The sequence below is a fragment of the Aythya marila genome, assembly GCF_965140915.1.
Source record: "Aythya marila genome assembly, chromosome: 7".
Lineage (NCBI taxonomy): Eukaryota > Metazoa > Chordata > Aves > Anseriformes > Anatidae > Aythya > Aythya marila.
In genome coordinates, this window is record NC_139048.1 from 7,520,749 (window position 1) to 7,540,417 (window position 19,669).

Sequence of the window (19,669 nt, forward strand, 5' to 3'; positions counted from 1 at the left end):
GTGTGTAAGTATGCTAAAAAATAAAAATTCTTTGTCATCTGTGCAATAACGATTTTTTTTCATAATAACTGTGTGTATTTTTATAGTAACTTGGCAATGTTCTGTAACATTAATTAAATAGGATGAGATTTGCTTATTTTTCACTGTTTACTTTAAAGATTAATCACCTCTGGATTAAGAATTTTAAAGAAAATCCATGAAACACATTTTTTGCTTAATTTTTTTTTTTGAGTTCTCCAGACAGAAGTATTATATTGGTCCCAGTTTATATTAATCATGAGACAGTGGTGACAAGTGTATTTTTATACTTGCAGCAATTAGTTTGTTTTATCCTGCAACAGCTGGTTTAGTCCAGCATTAAATATTTTTTATAGTTGTTGAGAGATTTCTTTAGCCCAATAAAATTTATATTGATTTCTGCTTTTTTTTTTTTTTTTTTTTTTGGTGAGCTTTATTCTTGTTTTGCTGTTCTATCAATTCAGAGAGTTCTAGCTATTTGAATTGTTAATACAAATTGTGCTATAGTTATGCTGTCATTCTGCTAAAATAATCAAGAATTTAGGCCTTCATAGCTATTCAAATAAATGACTACATACATCTGAAGCTTGCAACTAGTTTTCTGGAATCAGAAATGTCTCTGAAAAGGGATTAGTTGTTTAAAGTTGTTTAAAATTAATAACATCCTACAAGGATCTTCTTTAGGGAAGAGACAAAATTTATAGAGAATTCTGCTCCGACAGCACTGGCTATTAAGAAATATAGTTCCAACCTTTTGGAATTATCCTAGTTAACCCGGTGGATCAGAATACTCTTTGATACTGATGCTGCAGATCAAACCTTGCCAGTCTTTAAACTGCAGCTGTGTCATGAGAGGGGAAAAAACACCTTTCTACATCTCAGGCAGAACTTGGTCAGTTTCCAAAAAGATCAATTCCTACCTTCTTAATAAAATATATCTTGCAGTTCTGTTAATGATGGAGCTTGGAGGGCTCTTGGTGTAGAAAAACTAGTGAAGATTATTCACTTATGGTTTACCATAACTGGAGGCATCTACTGATCAGTGGGTTTGTAAACTGTTCTGGACAATCATCCAGTATCACTAGAGTTGAGCTGTTTCAGAGAGTTTGTTATGGGATTGCATTGTCAGATATAACCTAAATAGCCCACAGGTCCCGTTAAGTATTTCTCGATGATAACACTAGTCTTCCTCTCAAATGAGACCGCATCATTACCTTAAAAGGAAAGTGTTCATTCTAAAAAACAGTACATAGAAAACAAAGCTTGTGTTATAGGAACTTGGCTGTGCGTGTAGTAGACTGTGTTGTCCATTCATGGGCAACAACGAAGAAACTAAATATGGATAGCTGTTGAACTTGAGGGAGGATAAAACACACTCAAAAAAAGCCCCACACTTTTAAATGAATAAAATTTGATTTTAATGTAAATTAAAGGCAGATACAAACTGTGGTTTAACCAAACAGCACCAAAAGGCATGCTGACAGAGCCTGCGTAAAATTCTCAAAGATTAGCTTCTGTGACACTTCATATGATACACCACATATTCACTTGTCTGAAGACTTTTTTTGTGATAGCTTCTGGAAAACAGAAATAATTGAATTACAGAAAATCCAGTCAAATAAGTTCACTGTGTTCTATACAGAGAAGCTTTTAAACATTATGCTGTTTTGTTTCTGAAGTTTGACAAGCATAATAAAATTAATGGATGAAGTAAAAGAAAGTTATATTCCTCCAAAAGAAATTTAAAAATCATCATGACAGTCAGTAATACAAATTTTCCATGACTGATATTCTGCTACTGATGACAGTAGCAGCTGCATCTTCATGCAGCTCAATCAGGGGCTCTGAAATGAACCTTTAAAAACCCTTAATTTCCAAAAATGGGACTTCAAAATGTTTTTTATCTTTGTATTATTTCACAGACTGACAATCAAGAAATTTGAAGTTAAGATTGACATTTAGAGGAAAACACACTTTATTTTTTTTGTGAAGAACTTGTGAGTGGACAAAATACTTCCATAAAGGATGCTATTATAGCCCTATTTCTAATATTCCCATCTTTCATTTAACTGACAGCTGGAATTAAAGATTAAATTATCTCCTAAATGCCTACTCTTTTTGCAGCTTTCAAGAAATTAATGATTAGTGCTAGTCTCCCAAATAGGTCTTGTGCTAAAAATGTATCTTTAAATTCTTTTCTGTGCTTCTTTTTTTCCATGAGAAATGATATTCCTGGACATTTGGAAATAATAGGGTAAAACAAATGAGAATCGAGTGCACCTGCAATGCAAGGATGTTTGGCTGTGTACGTAGTATGAAAAACCCGCTTATCTAAAACCACTGTTAATCATCTTAAATTACACATTTAGAACCAAGATTATCAAACACTTAAAATATGTAGGGAAAATGGCATACCATTTGCAGAATTTCAATTTCTGTTCGAAGAGTCTCGTAGATACTTTCCCAATCATCATCTCTGTAATTTTCCAATTCTTTCTTAAGCCTATGTTCAAAAACAAAAAATAAATCAGGGAACGGCTGTTTGGATTACGTTGTTCAGCTTTGGACCCAGTCGTCAAGTTGACTTATGTGAGACAACCCTCATTGATCCATTTTCATGATCAGGACTTAACTTTGCTAGTTTTGTAGTTGGCAGTCAGTATGCCACTCTCACGCAGTATCACTGGATTTCATCCATCACTGCCAGTTGTGGTGGCAACGTGAGGAACCTTGAAAAATGTCAGTTTGGGTTTTTACACAGTATATCTCGACTAACAGTGCTTCATTAGACAGATTTCTAGACTATGCTGTTATAAACCATAAAAGATTTATAGCCTCATTAGTCATCATTTTCCTTATTTAAACATGTGAGTTTGAGTGTTGATAGTTGGGAAATACCATATGGTCCTGTTCTTACTTTACTTGGGCATCCACTCGGAGCTGCTGGCGAGGACAGAGTATCGGATTAGACGGGGCCTCTGCCTGACCGCACGGGGCAGTTCTCGTGCAGCCCTCGCTCCGTGCCCCTCCGCAGGCTCCTTGGCTGTTGCTGCTGTTCTCTCCCCACTGCTCCAGCCCTTCCTGAGTGCTTTCCCAATAGTCTCAGACAGAAATTCTCTAACTTCTCTACAGTGAGGACTACTTTTAATATAGGGATTATTCCCATTCAAGAGAGGATTGGGTTTTCCCCATTCTTTCAAGTTTATATGATAGCCCCTATGGCTTCTGTCTCTTGCAGGCATAAAGCAGTTTTTACAAATAGCTCCTGATTTTACTATCTATATGTGTTACTATCTATATATCTATTTTACTAACTATATATGTTTACTATGGAAACAATTAATAAAACCAAATGTTTTTATTCTCAATTGCTGCAGCTACTGAGTCACTGCAGCTCTTCTCCAAATATTTTCATAGAATGAAAAGAGACAGGGGGATTACCTAACACTGTCTACAAACAATGCTCACAAATCCAGTGTTTTTAAAACCAGAAAATATAGTTTATTTTGGGGGGAAAAAGTCCTTTATAGAAAAAGATATTCCAAAGGGAATATCAGTGTTCAGGAAATACTCGAGTCATTGGTCCTGCTAAAAGTAGAGGCCTAAATTTTGCACAACACTGACTATGTTGGTTTAGATTAATGCTCTGTAGGCCAGGAGAAATTTTCACTGAGAGAAGCTCAGTTCAAGGTCTAAGATCAGCTTCTGATCTTGGTTAAATCAGGTTAAGTTCATTGCCTTCCCTCCTCATTTTTTCTCTGTGCTCTCCGCTACTGTGATTTTAGAACCCTAATTTAAGACAAACACACACACACACGGACACACCAAAAAGAAAAAAAAAAAAAAAAAAAAGCCCTGCTTTGCTGAATTTACTTTAACAGGCTGACTTTTTTTTTTTTTTTTTTTTTTTTTTTTTTTTAATCTTTGAGAAAACGTTCTCTCATTGTATTCCACGTTGGAACATTGATGCATAGCCTGTTTGCAGCTTGTCAACTAAGAATGATACCCATCCATGTTTAGGTGTACGCTAAGGACAAAACAATGAGAAAATAACCAATAACAGTTGCTAATTTGTGTCTTGGGGTTGTGAATTAATTACTATCGATGATGTGCTTCTGTGAAGTTTTGGATATGGATTTTTAAATTTTATATAAAATATTTTATAGAACTTTTAAATGTGACGAAAGGACAACTCCTTATATAGTATCAGGTAGTGGTGATAGAAGTCATTTATTCAAATGTGGTGCTTAATTTTTACATTAATCAATTGATTTTGCTTTCAGGTCTTCCTTCTTTCTTATTTAGAAGCTAGATAATTAAAGTATGTGCCAGGAATATTATACTCACAAAACAAGGGCTGTCTGTTAGGCTGCAGTCTACACAATTAATGCGCTGGAGATGCCTGACTCACTGAATAAATGATGAAGTTTTACCAGAAGGAATGTGAGACAATGGAACTATTCAAAATAATGCTTAACCTGGAAGCAGACTTAGCTTTTTTATTTTACACTTAAGATAAACAGGATACTCATATTAATCTTTTCACTATCGAATCAAATGTGCAAACCAATTATTCACGGAACTATACTATCTAGATGTAGGGCGGGTTATCTGTCACCTTTGGAAATGGAAAGAGATGTGCCTTTTGCCAGAACAAGGATTAATATGACAATTATACCCTCCTTACAACTATGATAAAAAGCAAATCTGTTTAAAAAACAAAACAACAACAACAAAAACTGAAAAGATAAATTATTTTTTCATCTTCCACATCCTTTGTTCTTATTTTTAGCACTTTGATCTTCTAGAGGGCAATCAAAGGTATCTTTTAAAAAAAAGTTCATTACACTGGATTGACGCTGTATTAGTAAGTTGCAGAATCACAGGGAATGGGCTCTAATGACTAAGTGGGCTGGAAATGCCATGTTTGTGGAAGGAGGTTTGCAAAACCTTCTTGAAGATAAGGCTATGTTTTATTACTGGTATTTAAATCAAGTAGGTGGGACAAAAGCATCAGATTTTTTTTTCAGACGCTAGCTCGCCCAAAACTACTCAACCATCAGTGGCCTGTTTTACATTACTCTCAAATGCTAGAACTGACAAAGAGATGAAGATGGAGATCACTGAAGATGATCGATTTTGCAGCTTTGAAATGAGCACATCTATTAAACATCATTGGTGTTTGTGGCTGATATGCACTCTACTTGAATTTTAGCTGTATATGCAGAAGGTAAATTGGAAAAATAATAGTGAAATCAATAGTTGTTGGTATTATGAATTGAACTGTGATGAAAAAAATATTATTGTCAGACAGATTCCTCTGAAAGTCATCCACAGGCTCGTATTACTGAACCAAGACTTAGTAGCCAAAACTTGCACTCTAAGAAAATGATTTTTGTGTAAAGAGGTCTCAAAGCAGAAATAGTTTTGTGAATATGCATTTTAGAGGTCTTTTTTGTCTAAGTGGAAGACAGATCCAACCTGATAATTATCGGGGTTGCAAAAGGAACAGACTCTTTTTTGCTTATGTTTCAATGAGACAAGAAAAATATTTTTTTCCTTGTTCTTCTTGCCTCTGACTTGTGTATGATCATTATTCTATTTTTTAACCATATGTACGAGGGAAAACATTAGGGTATTATAAGCAGAATTGCTTGATTCTGGTATACAGGGAATAGAATTTATGACACAAAACTGAAAGTTCCCTAACTTCCAGAGTATCTATGTTGATTTTCCTGAACTTTACCAGCAAGGACAGGAGAAACATTTATCAAGGTTTTTAAGACTTTAAATAAACTGAAGAAAAGAATAAAAGACTGGTTTACTGTCTCAAGGAAAAGCAGAGCTAATGCATTGGGGCCATTCAGTCTCAGTTCAGGTCTGGGACTAAATTAATGTGTATGATTCTAAAGTGAGTGAAAGATTTTGCTGGGAATCTACGATTTGCTATTAAACAGAAAATACTATTGATACAGCTGAAGAAGTCAATGAATTTCATAGTATTATCAATTGATTGAAGAAAGGAGTATGTGCTCAGTGGAGCAGAAATAGTAATAATAAATACTAGCAGGAAGATTAAACTAACAAAAGCAAACCATATACTAGGCTATGTAACAACTGGAACTATGTAATGCAAATAAAAATAAATGGAATAATGTTAAAGAAAAATAGGGGAGAGATTCCAAATGAAGCATTACAAATAAAGTTGCCACACAGTATTCCAACTGAGGTTGCCTTGACCTCAGTTATGCTGAGTCAGCGATGTTACAACTCATGTGGTTTTTGTGGGAAATAACTCTTGCTTTTATTTTTTTTCCACAGCTATATTTGCTTTCATTGTTTATAGTTATCTTCTGATAACATAGTATGCTAAGGCCCCGCTCCTTTGCTTCCGGGTATCTAGTAGTGAAGTCCTAAGTACAAGTACTTAATATATAATATTATATATTAATATATATAATTACATTTCTCCTCCTGTATATAATTACTTTCCTTCTCTCTTTTATTTACTTCATTCTGCAAGGACTAGAGTTCTTCATGCTATTTTCTTAAAATCAATTTCTATTCCATAGTTATTATTTTAAAAATTGGACAAAATCAGCTGTGACTGCAGTTACCTTCTTCCAGCTCTTTTTACTTATGTATTTTTTCAGCCCTATTACTGTTATTTCTATCAGTCATTTCCTTACTCAAAATTTTTAATGTGTCTTTAAATTTAAAGTGTGCCTTTTAGTACTGCTATATCTCATAAAAATAAAAGAAAATAAACCATAATATATTTTTCTCTAATTTTTGGAGACGTACATACTCAAAATAAATTAAATTTTCTTTAGTCCTTATCCATAACTATATCTTTACTCAACATTCAAAGTTTAGTTAGTTTTTTCCAGTGCCTTATTAGTATTAGAACAACCTTGTAAATGCAATAGCAGTAGCTGGTGGAATTAACAGTGTGTGCTTCTCACGACCTTTTGTAATTCTTTGATGGATTTGGGAGAAATTTTATGAAACTGCAGATATGGTATAGGGCATATTTCTCAGATCAAAGATAAATTGCTTTAATTTGAATTAGCTGGCTATACTCTTCAGGTGAAATGCAATTTACTTTAAGATATATACTTAATTGTAATGAAGATTCTTGCCTTGCCAGCTACTTTTGATATTGATTTTTAAGCTGGGACTAGGTATGTGATCCAATAACAGACTTAGAGGGTGGCCTGGGAGCTACATATATCAGGTTATTGATGCTGACTGTCTCTCATGTTTGTTCTAAGGAAGCATTAAACACGTTGGTATTTTTGCCATTTAAAAAATGTTGTGGCTTCCTACATCATAAAAAAGACAGAATCAAATTTTGTGCTTTATAGAAAAAGTATGAATTTTTGATCCACGGTGCTTGTGTTCTGTCAAAATATTCCTCTCTGTATAATGTATACTATATATGATTTTCAGTAAAAACTAAAACTATATTCCTGCAATAGATTCTCTATGGGGGAAGGAGGACTTGGGAGAAACAGAAGGTGTGGGGGAGAAGCCTTCATTAAAAGAAAACCTTCTTTAGAAAATCTGGTCTTCTTGATGGCCTCCTTGTAAGTATTGTAGGGCAGTTAGGTCCTCCCAGAAGGGCTATATATACTGTATTATTTGTAACATACTTTAAATTACCTTTCATTTTCTTAATTCAATAGCCCAGATGAAGTCATTAATAGGTTAAAAAAAAAAATAAAAATGGTAAGAGGTGTACAAGGATAAAAAGGTGTGGGATATGGGATACTTCTAAACAGCACAGTGCTGTGACATAGAGAAGTAGATAAATGAGGATTGCCTGCGTAGCAAGCAACAGAAAAGCAGAATCTATTAGTGCTGACAGAAGTGCAGTGACGTAGCTCTGCTGCTTCTGGCAGCTGAGTTAACTTGTTCAAAGCTTTCTTTCTCTATCAAGCACAAATATATTAGATCAAAGGCCAGAGCAAGATAAATTAGGATTTAGACAAATCTGCCATAAATTATGTCCAGTATCTGAAATGCAAACATATAAACAAACTGCAGTATAGTTACACCATAATGAGTGTTTGCTTTTCATGATAGTAGTAACAGTAGCAGTAGCACTTTATATTTTGCACTACATGCAATTATCAAATAATGTAAGTTAATCCTGACCACAAAATTAGGCACTTCATGAAGTAAAAGATCTCATCATCCTTCTTGATTTAGCTGTAAATGACACTTGCTGTTTTTCTAGTTATTAAAATTCAGCATATTTTATCCCGTTTTGTCTTCAACCTAGGTAAAAAATTGTAGTTCCATGGAGCTATGATTTAATTTTACTAGGTAAAAAGACAGACATGTATGGGCTTGAATGACTTGCCTGGGATCTCACAGTGAATCAGTGGCAGAGCTGGGGATTTAAAGTATTGCTGCTTGCTACTTCTGTAACTTACACACAGGAAACCTGTTACAGAAAACTAATTATGACGATTTGAATATTAAGTGGCATTATGGCAGTAAACTAATCCACGGGAAGTGTATTATTTAGAAGAAAGCTGACAACCTCATGTATCACAAAACCTAATATATTATGGCGGAATGAATAATGTAAAGTAGTGCATTATTATGGCCTATCTTACAACTGCAACAGAATTGCAACTGTTATTATTATTTACACTGTCCTATATGTATATGTTGAATGCAAAGTTTTTGCTACTGTATGCAGAATTGTAAGCTAATTAATTTTTATGTTGAGGGAATTTTGGCTATGTCTCAGAGCCATGTAAGAGGTTGTAGAGAGTCAGTAATAGGGCCGATATATCATTTTTCTTTCAGAAACTGGTATTCAGCAAAAAAAAAATTGGTCTTTAACAAATCATCTTTCAGAAAAACGCCCAGAGTTCCCTGCTAAATTTTATTTCTTCATTGAACAATTTCTGAAAAATATACTATATTTATTTTAGTCAAGAACAAATAAATGTATAGGAGAAAAAAGTGATGTTACAAAAGTTCTGTTTTCCCTAATATTTTCTGTTAGAGAATAATTTGGACCAGTTCTTCTAAGAGGAATTTGCATTGTCTATTAAATATTTTTAAACACCCCTAGGCACTTTCACATGGAGCACCATAAAATTAGAAAAAGAGTTACTTTTGTGATGGGGGGCTTTTGGCATTGAAACTTTTTTTTTCTTTTTCTTTTTTTTTTTTTTTGTTAAAGTCCATTACATGCTTTTGTGTATGGTGAAAATGTGAATGTCACACTTGAGCAAGCTGACAACGAATGAGTCATGACTACTCGCTTCCTGGGGAGCAATATTGACTATTAAGGGAGACTGTGCAAGGTCTTCTGTCTTGTTTAAATCTTCAAGATTTTGTTGTAAACTAGCTTAATTAGAAGTCAAACTAGAACTGATGGCAGGGACAGCAGAGAAAATAAATCTGCATTAAGTTCAGTGCAAAGCACGCCTGATCTAAAGAGGTTTTTGTGGCCCATCCAGTCCATCATCATTTGGGCAGTCAGTACATACAGCATGATGGGTAGTTCCTCAATATTCTCTGTACCACCACCACTATTTTTACAAAGACTGAAGAAACCTACCACTCATGGAGCAGGCTTTTGCCCACCCTCCAAGTATGACTGTGACTTCCTTGCAAATGCTTTCAGTTTTTAGATCATTGCAGCATGTATGTAAGGGTGAAAGGCTGTAATAAACAAGGGGAATTTGTGTTCTGTAATAAACACAATTGGTTCTTCTGATTTCCAATGAATTGTATAGGAATATATAAAAAATAGTCATTACTACTGGAACTGGAACTACAGACCTAAAATTATATTTAAGAATCTACTAACATGAGACTCTTACCTTAAACATTCAGGATCGGTCTGAGGTTTTTCAGTGACTTGGACTTTCTCAGTTTCTAAATGTTTTGTTGTTCCTTCAGCCTCCTTGATTAATTTCTCAAGGTCTAAACATACATTTATAACATCGTTATTGTTTTATTAATCATGCATATTCAATGACAGTCTGCATTTTCTAAATTTATCTTTTTTTTTTTTTTTTCTGTGAACCTGTAGGATAAAGGCACCCGAATAATGAACATGTATTATTTTACTGTTGTAATTGGTATATACACTACAATCTTTTAGAAAAATTTGTTCACTTTCCCAAACAATCTGTGGCCATATTTATAGCCTGTCTTTCCTAGCTCATTTACTGTTACATGTTACTTATACATTTGCAAAAAAAGGAAATTAAACCATTTTTAGATTTTTTTTAACCCAAATTTCAAAATAATTCCTATTGCCTGTCATCACCTATGAAATGGAACCTTTGCTGGTTCTCTTTGAATAGTTGTTTCTTTTACTGGGGTTCTTGTGCATTTGACACCTTCTTGCCAGCCTTGTGTGTGGATCTCTTTTTTTATGCATTGCCTTTAATACACAAATGTCAGTAAAAAATAACAGCTGAGTTTAGAACTCAGAGACAGTTTTGGCTTGGTCCTCTATCAGTCCAAGCCATGTTGCGTAAACATTCGAATTTTAGTAACATTCTTTAATTACAGGTAAATGGCTTTTAAACAACACTTAGGTTGTTTTTAAGTTCACTTTGAAACATGTAATTCTCCATTTAAGTATTTGTCTTACTAGCAAAAGTAGAATTTTCTTTTTCATATTTATAGGTTATGATTCTGCAAAACTGTATGCCTCACTATCAGTGGCATTCAATATAAATCTTAATGAAATCCACAATACTTGTTACAAACATATTTTAAAATGATGTATTACATAACATAAACTATAAAAAGTCTTATTTCTATGACTTCTTTTTGCTGAGAAAAATAACTTGACAGAAAGGATTCTTCAGAATCATTTGTCAAGACAGAAATAATTACCACAACAAGTGATTATCAAGAGCACCTTTGAGTTCATTTTGGAGAGTAAATAATTCCTGCTTTAATTCATTCTTCTGCAGCTGGAGAGCATTTAACTGAACACTTTTATGTTCCATTGACTCCATTTCTAAAATTAAAAAAATATATTTTAAGTTAAAATGCATTGCAGTTTTAGTCTTCATAATATAAACTTAAATACTCTTTACTACTTCTACTCATCTTTATCTATTGAAAAAGAACCTTAAATACAACCAACATCAGTTGTATCTAACCCAGTTCACAGGAAATATGTTATATAATGTATTCCTCATTGTGAAAATAAATGTTTTTTAATGTTCTTAAGATGTTTACATATTTTGTTGACTGGGCATAAAAATAATTGCAGATCTTTTGCTTTAGAGTTACTTCAGCTATAAAGGAAGATGACTTATTGAATAGGTCATAAATAAACACCTTTCAGCAGGACTAAAAGGAAAACACCACAACATATTTTGTTTAGTGTTATGGGTGCTTGAACCAGAATGTTGACAGCATCTGGAATTAACTGTCATCCACTCCCCTCCCCACCCAACCAGATGTCCTCAAATAAATTGCTTGTTATTAGTTATTTTATCCTGTTCACTTTTAGCTGATAGTATGCTCAGGGCTGCAGCAGTCAGAAAGCCAGACAAGATGTATCTCAAAATGTGCAATTTAAAAAGGATGTAATTGAGACAGCAGCTGAACCTAGAGAAGGAGGTTAGTCATCTTTCATGTTCTGCTGATCTAGCCTTCAAGAGACCATTTGACTGATCAGATTTGTCTGAATATTTAATTCTATCAAATAAATTAATCATTAAAAATAATAGGTGCCACCAAATACAGACTTTTTTTTTTCTCCAGTTGTAGATCAGAATCAGAGACCTATCAAATACAGAAAGTATAACCAAATACAAACTCTGATAGACAGTTTTATTTCAGTAACTTTACATCAGAAGTCATGGAATACAAAGTGCTGACACTTGATAAATCATGAGACTGGATAAGACTTTGAGGGGTCATCTGGAGCCTTCTTCCCCCTAAAGGCTATAGCATCAGCTATACCTCTGTCACTTCTGACAGATGCTTGTAAAACCTGCTTTTAAAGACATTTGGTAATGGAGAATCTACGATTTCCTACGGCAGATTGTTTCAATTGTTCACTCCTCTTATTTCTTTGAAAAATTTCTCAAACAGCCAGCAGATGCTTCCTTACTGTTGTTTAAGCTTGCTACTTTTTATTCAGTTCACTACAGGTATCAAGAATCACTTTCCTTCTTCCAGAACCCTTTAGACATTTTAAGACTGATACCCATCTTCCAGCAATCTTTTCCTCCATAGTTTAAATAGTTCAATTTCTTTCCTTTTTTTCCCCTACATCCTCCAAATCTCTGATCACTCTCACTGTTCCCATGTGGACTGTCTCCAGCAGGTCCACATGTTTTCTTGAAATGCAACATCCAAGACTAGATACACAGTACTCCAGCTAAGAATTTAACTGCCCTAAATAAAGTGGAAGATTGTTTTGCATGTCTTAGAGGTCAGAATTATGTTTCTGTGTCTCAGTATGGTGTCGATATTCTGATGTCATTGACTTGTGTTTAGCTTGTGATCCATGATGACTCCAGTGTCCTTGCTGAAGGACTGTTTCTTGGTCTGACCCACTGTTCTGGGAAATCTCATATACTGTATTTTAGCTCAGGGAAACTCTGGCTATAAAAGACCAGTCATACCAGATAACTCTGCACATAATTTTCTGAAACTAAGAAAATTTACAAAATTCAACCAAAGGTGACTACAATCATTGCAAACCTAACATAGTATGCTATGTATGGCAGTGCCGTTCCGTGCTAGCTGACATTAGACATTGGGAGCAACTTTTACAGATCTGCTTCTCCTTATGATTTTGGTCCTTATGCTTATGGTTTGAAATGACTGAAGAGGTTGGAGAGTAGAAAAGGCTTTAATAATCTTTGTGTAACATGGTATGTCAGACCACTCTCTTTCACTTTAGTGCTAAGAGGTAGTTCCAGACAGCAGGAGAATGTGATTGAAATTATTATTTTGCACACCTATATTTTATTGATTTGTATTCTCTGGTAATCCAAGATGAAATCATTTAATATAGGACTTACCATTTTTTAACAGAGATGCCTCGTTCTCTAAATCATTTATTTCAGTCTTGGCTCTTTTTTTAATCAGAAGATCTCTATTACTTGTTAGTCCATATTCATTGTTAAACTCTGTTATTTCCCTAGCAAAATTATCTTCCTCTTCAGTCATTTTTCTCTTCGCATCTGTCTGAAAAAACGAAAGGGAAAACCGAGTATTCAGATGAAAAAAATAAAGTATTTGTTAAGCTAAGCAGAGGGAAACCTACTTATCATTTATCCTTAAACTTTACACACGCTATGTATTTATTTTCCTGACTTATGAGAACATGGAAATGGTCTACAGCTCTATCATTTTGTCTGCTGTCGTATTTTTTTTTTCCTGACAAAGTGGAGGTTATATTCTTCATAGAAAAACATTTTTAAAATCACCAGATTGTGTTACAGACTTGTGTCAGCTGTTTTTGAGTTCAACTCATTATTGAAATTAGTAGCAAGTTCTGTTTAAAGTCAGTAGCATACTATGGCTATTCTTTTTTAGATTGTTATTAAATTAATTAAAGGTGTTGTCTATTCCTGTGCAGAAGGCAGACTCGCTTCATCACCATCGATACCTACTATAAAAGCTATAATTGATAGGCAGACACTTTCATTTTCTGGGGAAAAAGAAAAAATCTAAAGGCAAGGGTAATAATAAATTCCTCAAAAAAATCTTAATGGACTAAATTAAAAGAAATAACCTTACGTACAGGAAGAAAGAAAGAATCTATATATCAAACCTGACTTATTGCAATTAAATAAATTTCACGCTTCTTCAGAGGATAGTAATTTTTTTGCCTTTTAACTGAATAATCTTACTATGATATCTGTGATGATATTTATATTATTTCTTTTTCTTTTTCTTTTTTCTCCTCTATTTAAGATAGGGAATACTTTGGATGCTGAAGTAGTATTACTTAATTAAAATGATTATTTGCTTAAGGGTTTAGTGGTGATAATGCTGATTCATAATGAATATTGAAAATTCAGCTCTGTTGATTTGAAGTACAAATACATATGCAGAGAAGAGTATTCATGCATGGATTTACTTAGCATCTAAAGACTCAAGGATCCACAATGAAGAAAGAGGAAGACAATATTCAGGTTAGCATGACAGTAAATTAAAAAGATTACTGTCTGTATGTTGCAAGTAGCTGCCTTTTAAGACTTGGCTGATTGTGGCCTCAAAGAGATTGTGCGGAATGTCGTGATTCCTAAAACATTCTATTGGCCTCCCTCAGATTTTCCTTTGATACTTCTCAATCTGCTTTATTGTGGTTGAGGAAGTCCAAACTAAGGTGTGATTTTCCTACTTTTACAAAGTAGTTCATATGTCAGAATTGGAATTCAGTCATATCAGAAATTAGAAACTGAAGTTAAGAACGCTAAATCAGCTTTGTCGATAAAAGGCAGCACACGTTACCTTTGATCATTAAGCCGAGGACTAAATTTAAAATTCAAAGTGCGAATTTAGCCATGTTTACATTTGTATGTATGCTAGAGTCAAAAATAATAATAATAACATTGGATTATTCAGATTTATAACATTAATTCTTCCATATTTTCAAATTTAAAGCTGAATACACTCATACAGTACAAACAAGCTGTTTGAATGCTGAAGCTGGAAACATACAAAGTTTTTATGAAGAATGCTTTTTTGATTAGTAAGTTCAGTTTTCTGTTTCTCTAAGCTGTCTTCATGTTTCTTCAGAATTTCTAAGAAGAACATTTTTTCAGACAGATGCTGAACCTTCCAAGAGAAAACAAAGTTATGAAATAAGGTTATTGTTTTATTATTTCATATACTTTCATATTGGAAATAAGGATCTAGGCCCAGTTAAAGCACAGCTGGCGTAGCTGCTGGACTAGAAAAAGCATAGCAGCTCTCTTCCCCCCCCCCCCCCCCCCAGTAATCTTTCATTATACCACTAAGCTTTGGAAAAAAATTCTCTCTTTAAAAAACAGATTTGGTGCTGGCCTTTCTATCTAAAATAATATTTTTTTAAGTTTATCCAGGTTAGGCAAAACCTTATCAGGTTAAAAATAGGAAGAATATTGATCACATAGAATCTTTTACTCAGCCTTAGTACAGTGTCCTCCATCTTGTTGCATCTCATAGCAAAGCAGAAAATAACATCAGAGGGTCAGAGGCCCAACATCATTGTTCTGATGGAAGTTACCTGAATGGCTGTATACGTCATCAGCTCTGCAATGCTAGTATTGCATAGGTGAAGGGGGAACAAAACTCTTTTTTTTTATTTTTTCTTAGCTAAAGAAATATAATGGTAAGACTGTTGATAGTCTAAAGACAGTTTTGTCATAAGGTCCTCCCCACTCCCACCACCTATACTTCTAGTTTGCATATAGCTTTAATTATAGTTTTATTAATTTTAAATGTCAATTTATCTGATAGAAGATACAAATAATATAGATGATTTGGAGAGGGTACAGATGAAGTGCCTCTGTTATCAAAAGGAGGACGATAATGGAATCAAATGTCCTAAGACTAGCACGAGACAATCAGAAAGGAAAGGACCAGACTTTTTTCTCATCCCTAATATGTTTGGCATGATAAGCGTCAAGGAGCTGCTTGCCTTAGCAATATTTATTTTGCATCTTAATTCAAAGAGAGTAGATGATCTTATAGCACTGTAATTATATTATTGAACATAACTAACTGCAGTGTAGTTTCTCCATCTGTAAGATGCCTACTTAATCTATATATTAGCAATAGATTTTTTTTGAAGAAATCATTCAGCCATGAAAGGCAAAATGCTATAATTCAGGTTGTAATTACATGCTAACTGATTTTACAGAACAGGGGAAATAAATAGCATTTCCTGGGAACCTTTGGTTGACCACAGGCAGTCTCTGTAAAATAGTTGTCAAAACACTTTTAAATTCAGTCTCATCTGCTTGCTCAGGTATAAGCTCTTGTGCATGCATATGCTTGGATATCTATGCTTATAAAGCACAGTTATTTGTTGTGGGACAAATTGAACAGCGTTAGCTGAACAGCAATGCTTAATGTTATTTGAATTACGTAAACTATTCTAGACATATGTAAACTTAATTCCTGTACTGAAAAATAAATTACTTTAAATAATTTAAATATCTCTATAATCTTTGAACCAAAATAGGGTCTGATTGCAATGCATTTTTCCATTCCACTTACTTTCTGTATCACGTCCTATATATAAATGAATCAATGTCAGAATAAACAGGCAAGTAAAATATACTTTTGTGGACACCAGTTAGAATATTATTAATCCTGATGGGTAAAGCACTTAAGATTTAATTAGGAATAATTCTTCAGCTCTTCCCATTAGCCATTTACAATAATAGCTGTGCTCCTGGGACATTCTATACCTACTGCAGAAACCTTGATTGTAAATCACAATGCATCAATAACAAATTAGTACTATAAACATAAACTAGTGATGTTCATAAATAAATGTAGGAGGAAGACTACAAAGGACTTTATCTAACAAACAACACCCAGCCATCTGTGATAAATTTAAATAAATTTAAATAGTAAATAAATTACTATTTAAAGGTTATTTTGGGCTCTGAGATTGTTGCATGCATAAATGCAAACATGTGACTAACTGCTTGCAAGGTTTACAATTTATAACAGTAAATATTTGTATATTTGTTCAGTTTTTTTTTTCCTGACCCCATCACAGTAATGTTGGTATTTACTATACATAGTATATAGCCTTCAAAAAAAGACAAAAGAGCCTGTTTTTGGAAAGATGACAATCATGCCCAAAACATTTAATTTTGCATCTAGGTGAAGTAATTTCCCAAAGGTTCGTGAAGCTGTTTATTTAAATGACAGGACACAACAGTTTTAACTTCAAAGGAGACTCCATAAGCTTTCTTGTCGTGCATACACATTCCACCAATGCAGATACTTAAGAGCACAAGGATGATATTTAGACTTCACTTTCAGGCACAAGCAAATGGATTTTTAAATCACTTGTACTGACAGGTATTAACGGTGAAGAAGTTCTGCAAAATTGAAAGTTTAAATCTAAATCTATGTCTTCCATTTGGATAAATGGAAAGCATAATAAAATCTTAAAAGCACCAAAGAGATTTGGAAACTTTCCTGTCTTCAGTGTCCCTAGCAAAACTCTAAGGCCTGGTATAACTGTGAACCCAGGAATCCTTTGTATATGACTCAAGATCCTGTGAAGTAAACACAATGAATTTTTCCATATATTCTCTGTGAAATAAATAACAACTTTAAGGAGTGGCAGGGAACAAAATAGGAATGGTTTCCAGACCCCTGAATGAATGCATATGGTAAAAGAGCAAGTGCTGTAACAACCTCCAAGAGTGTTCAGTCTGGGCTGCTCACGCCATGCTTCAACAGTTAATCTGCTCCCTGCCCAGCTCTTTTCCCGGGGAGCAGGGATGACTTCATTTGCTGTCTTCAGTGATTCCAGATTTTGGAAGTATTATCTGGAAATGTGTCTAGCCTTGAGGTGAGAAAGTCCCTGAACACATCCAGAGGTCAGTCTGAAGGCTGGCATTTGTGAGAGGAAAGCCATAGACATACCTTTGCCCTCATGAAATACATACATTTTCTGGCAATGATCACTACAGAAACACATGCTGTAAGTTTTCTCAATGCTCTCTCACTCACTAGGTGAAGCATATGCCTTGAAAATGTTTATGAATCTATTTCTGAAAAGAATAGATCATATGCTTGTAAACATAATGTATTTCATTATAATGTGTACTATAAATATGCCTGCTTACCTTAGTTTCTAATGTTATTTTTGCCGTGCTCAGCTCTTCTTTCATTTGGTTAATTTTCTCATGGCTTCGGTTTATGTCGAATTTAGCTGCAACACAACAAAAACCCGTAAGCACATGTGGTTACATAAAAACATGCCTCTGGCAAGCAGCAGCCAGGCTGGCTGCCTGCCAAGCTTTTGCCAACGCTCCCCTCACAATAGCGTGGCGGGGGCACTCTGCTTTTCCTAGGATCCTCTGGAAAATGGAGAGGCCATTTAGCGTGGTCAGCGTAGCTGCTCTACCCATAAGATGTCAGCCACGGGGCTGACCTTGTTGGATGAGGCGCCTCTTTTCCCCCGCCTGCTTCTCTGTGAGCTGGATTTGCTGGAACAAAGCATCCAGGTTCATTTCTGACTTTTTTTTTTTGTGTGTGTGTGAGCAAGTTTTCAGGTGTGTGAGGGCTCTCCAGGGCTCACTGCCTTGTGGAGGGCTGGTTGCTGAAAGACATGGATGTCCTGAGGGAAGCTGAGGATGGGCCAAGCCACAGCCCTTCCCTCACAGCTCAGCCCCAGGCCCTGCCAGGCCTCGTCTCTGCCCTTTGGCTTTGGCCTCCCTGGGGATGGCTCCTCCAAGGGTCTGGAAAGAAACTCCAGACCGTGAAGAGAAGTCACCTCCAAAGACAGGACCCAGCCGTAGCAGAAGAAGTGAGGAGGGGCTGTGGAAAGTGCGGGGGTGAGGGTGAACCCTGGGCAGATGGAAACGTGAAGAGCTGGGTCGGGGAGAGCACAGCAAGTGCTGAGGGAGCCCAGGCAGGAAATAGGAAAAAAGCAGGCACAGAAGCAACAGAGCAGGGGGCAGGACATAGGAGATATTTGGCTATTCTAAAGGCATCTGACTGGCTAAATCTTGTCAAACTTGAGTGCATTTGTGAAACGTTGATTCTGACCCAGGGTTTGGGGAGTTTTGATCAAACAGCTCTGACTTTATTTCTCTGGGGCCAAATGATTTATATTGTTCTTGTGTTGTTCAAAAGCTGGTTTGATTTTTTTTTTTCCTTCCCCCTTCCTTTTTTTTTTTTTTTTTTTTTTTTTTCTGTGGAGTGTTCATCATCCATTTTTAATAATGTAGCTGTTCAGATTTATTTGTGTTTTGAAGATTGATGCCTAACCTTAGAAGTTAGGGAAGTAGGCTAAAATCTGCAATTGTCATACAATCCCCAAGAAGACAGTTAAAGCTGACTACATCAAAATGAATTTTCCGTGATCAGGCTCAACTCAGCTGCGTCACTGTTAACGTGGCAGGACAGAGTTTCTATCCCAGCTGGGCTTTGTACATAAGGATCTGAGTCTAACCTGTTGTACAGTCTTTTGGAGCAGTCTTGCAGATGAGATTATTGTGCTGCTTTTTGGTTTGTACATTACGTAATGGAATACCTGCAAATGTAAAAAGCTAGTTGAAAATATAATTCTTATTGCAAGATTTGTTCCTATGTCTTGAAAAGAACTAACTGCATTCCCTACAGGGCGTACCTATGCAAAGTTGGCCTATTTGCTTTGAGGTAGAGAAAGCCTGGAGGAAAGGAGCTCGATACCCTTCCAGCCTTTTCAACATTGAGAAAGATTAGGATTATTGACAATCTTGTTTTGTTTAAGAGTTTTCCTCAGAGGAGCTACTGTCAGAATAGACTGCAGCAGCAAAGTTCAGAAATTAGAAGATCTTTGACCACAAAAAGCAAAGCAATATACATGTGAGTACAGATGCCTTGGTAGTGAAAAAGCTGTTCTTATTTTGTAGAATGAAACTGAGAATTCTGTAAAAATGTTATGTTATAGCATTTATTACTTAAAAAGCAT

The 19,669-nt window shown here is 35.0% G+C and overlaps 1 protein-coding gene across 1 annotated transcript; it reads right to left on the reverse strand.

Annotated features, from left to right (window-relative positions):
- Positions 1 to 1,562: 1,562 nt before the first annotated feature.
- Positions 1,563 to 18,224, reverse strand: CCDC172 (coiled-coil domain containing 172; the record flags this gene model as incomplete). The annotated part of the gene is made up of 8 exons (XM_082764775.1): positions 1,563 to 1,595; positions 2,434 to 2,521; positions 9,870 to 9,972; positions 10,925 to 11,026; positions 13,053 to 13,218; positions 14,701 to 14,817; positions 17,838 to 17,923; positions 18,146 to 18,224. The coding sequence occupies 8 exons, from the start codon at positions 18,222 to 18,224 to the stop codon at positions 1,563 to 1,565; spliced, it is 774 nt and encodes a 257-aa protein (XP_082620901.1).
- Positions 18,225 to 19,669: the final 1,445 nt, after the last annotated feature.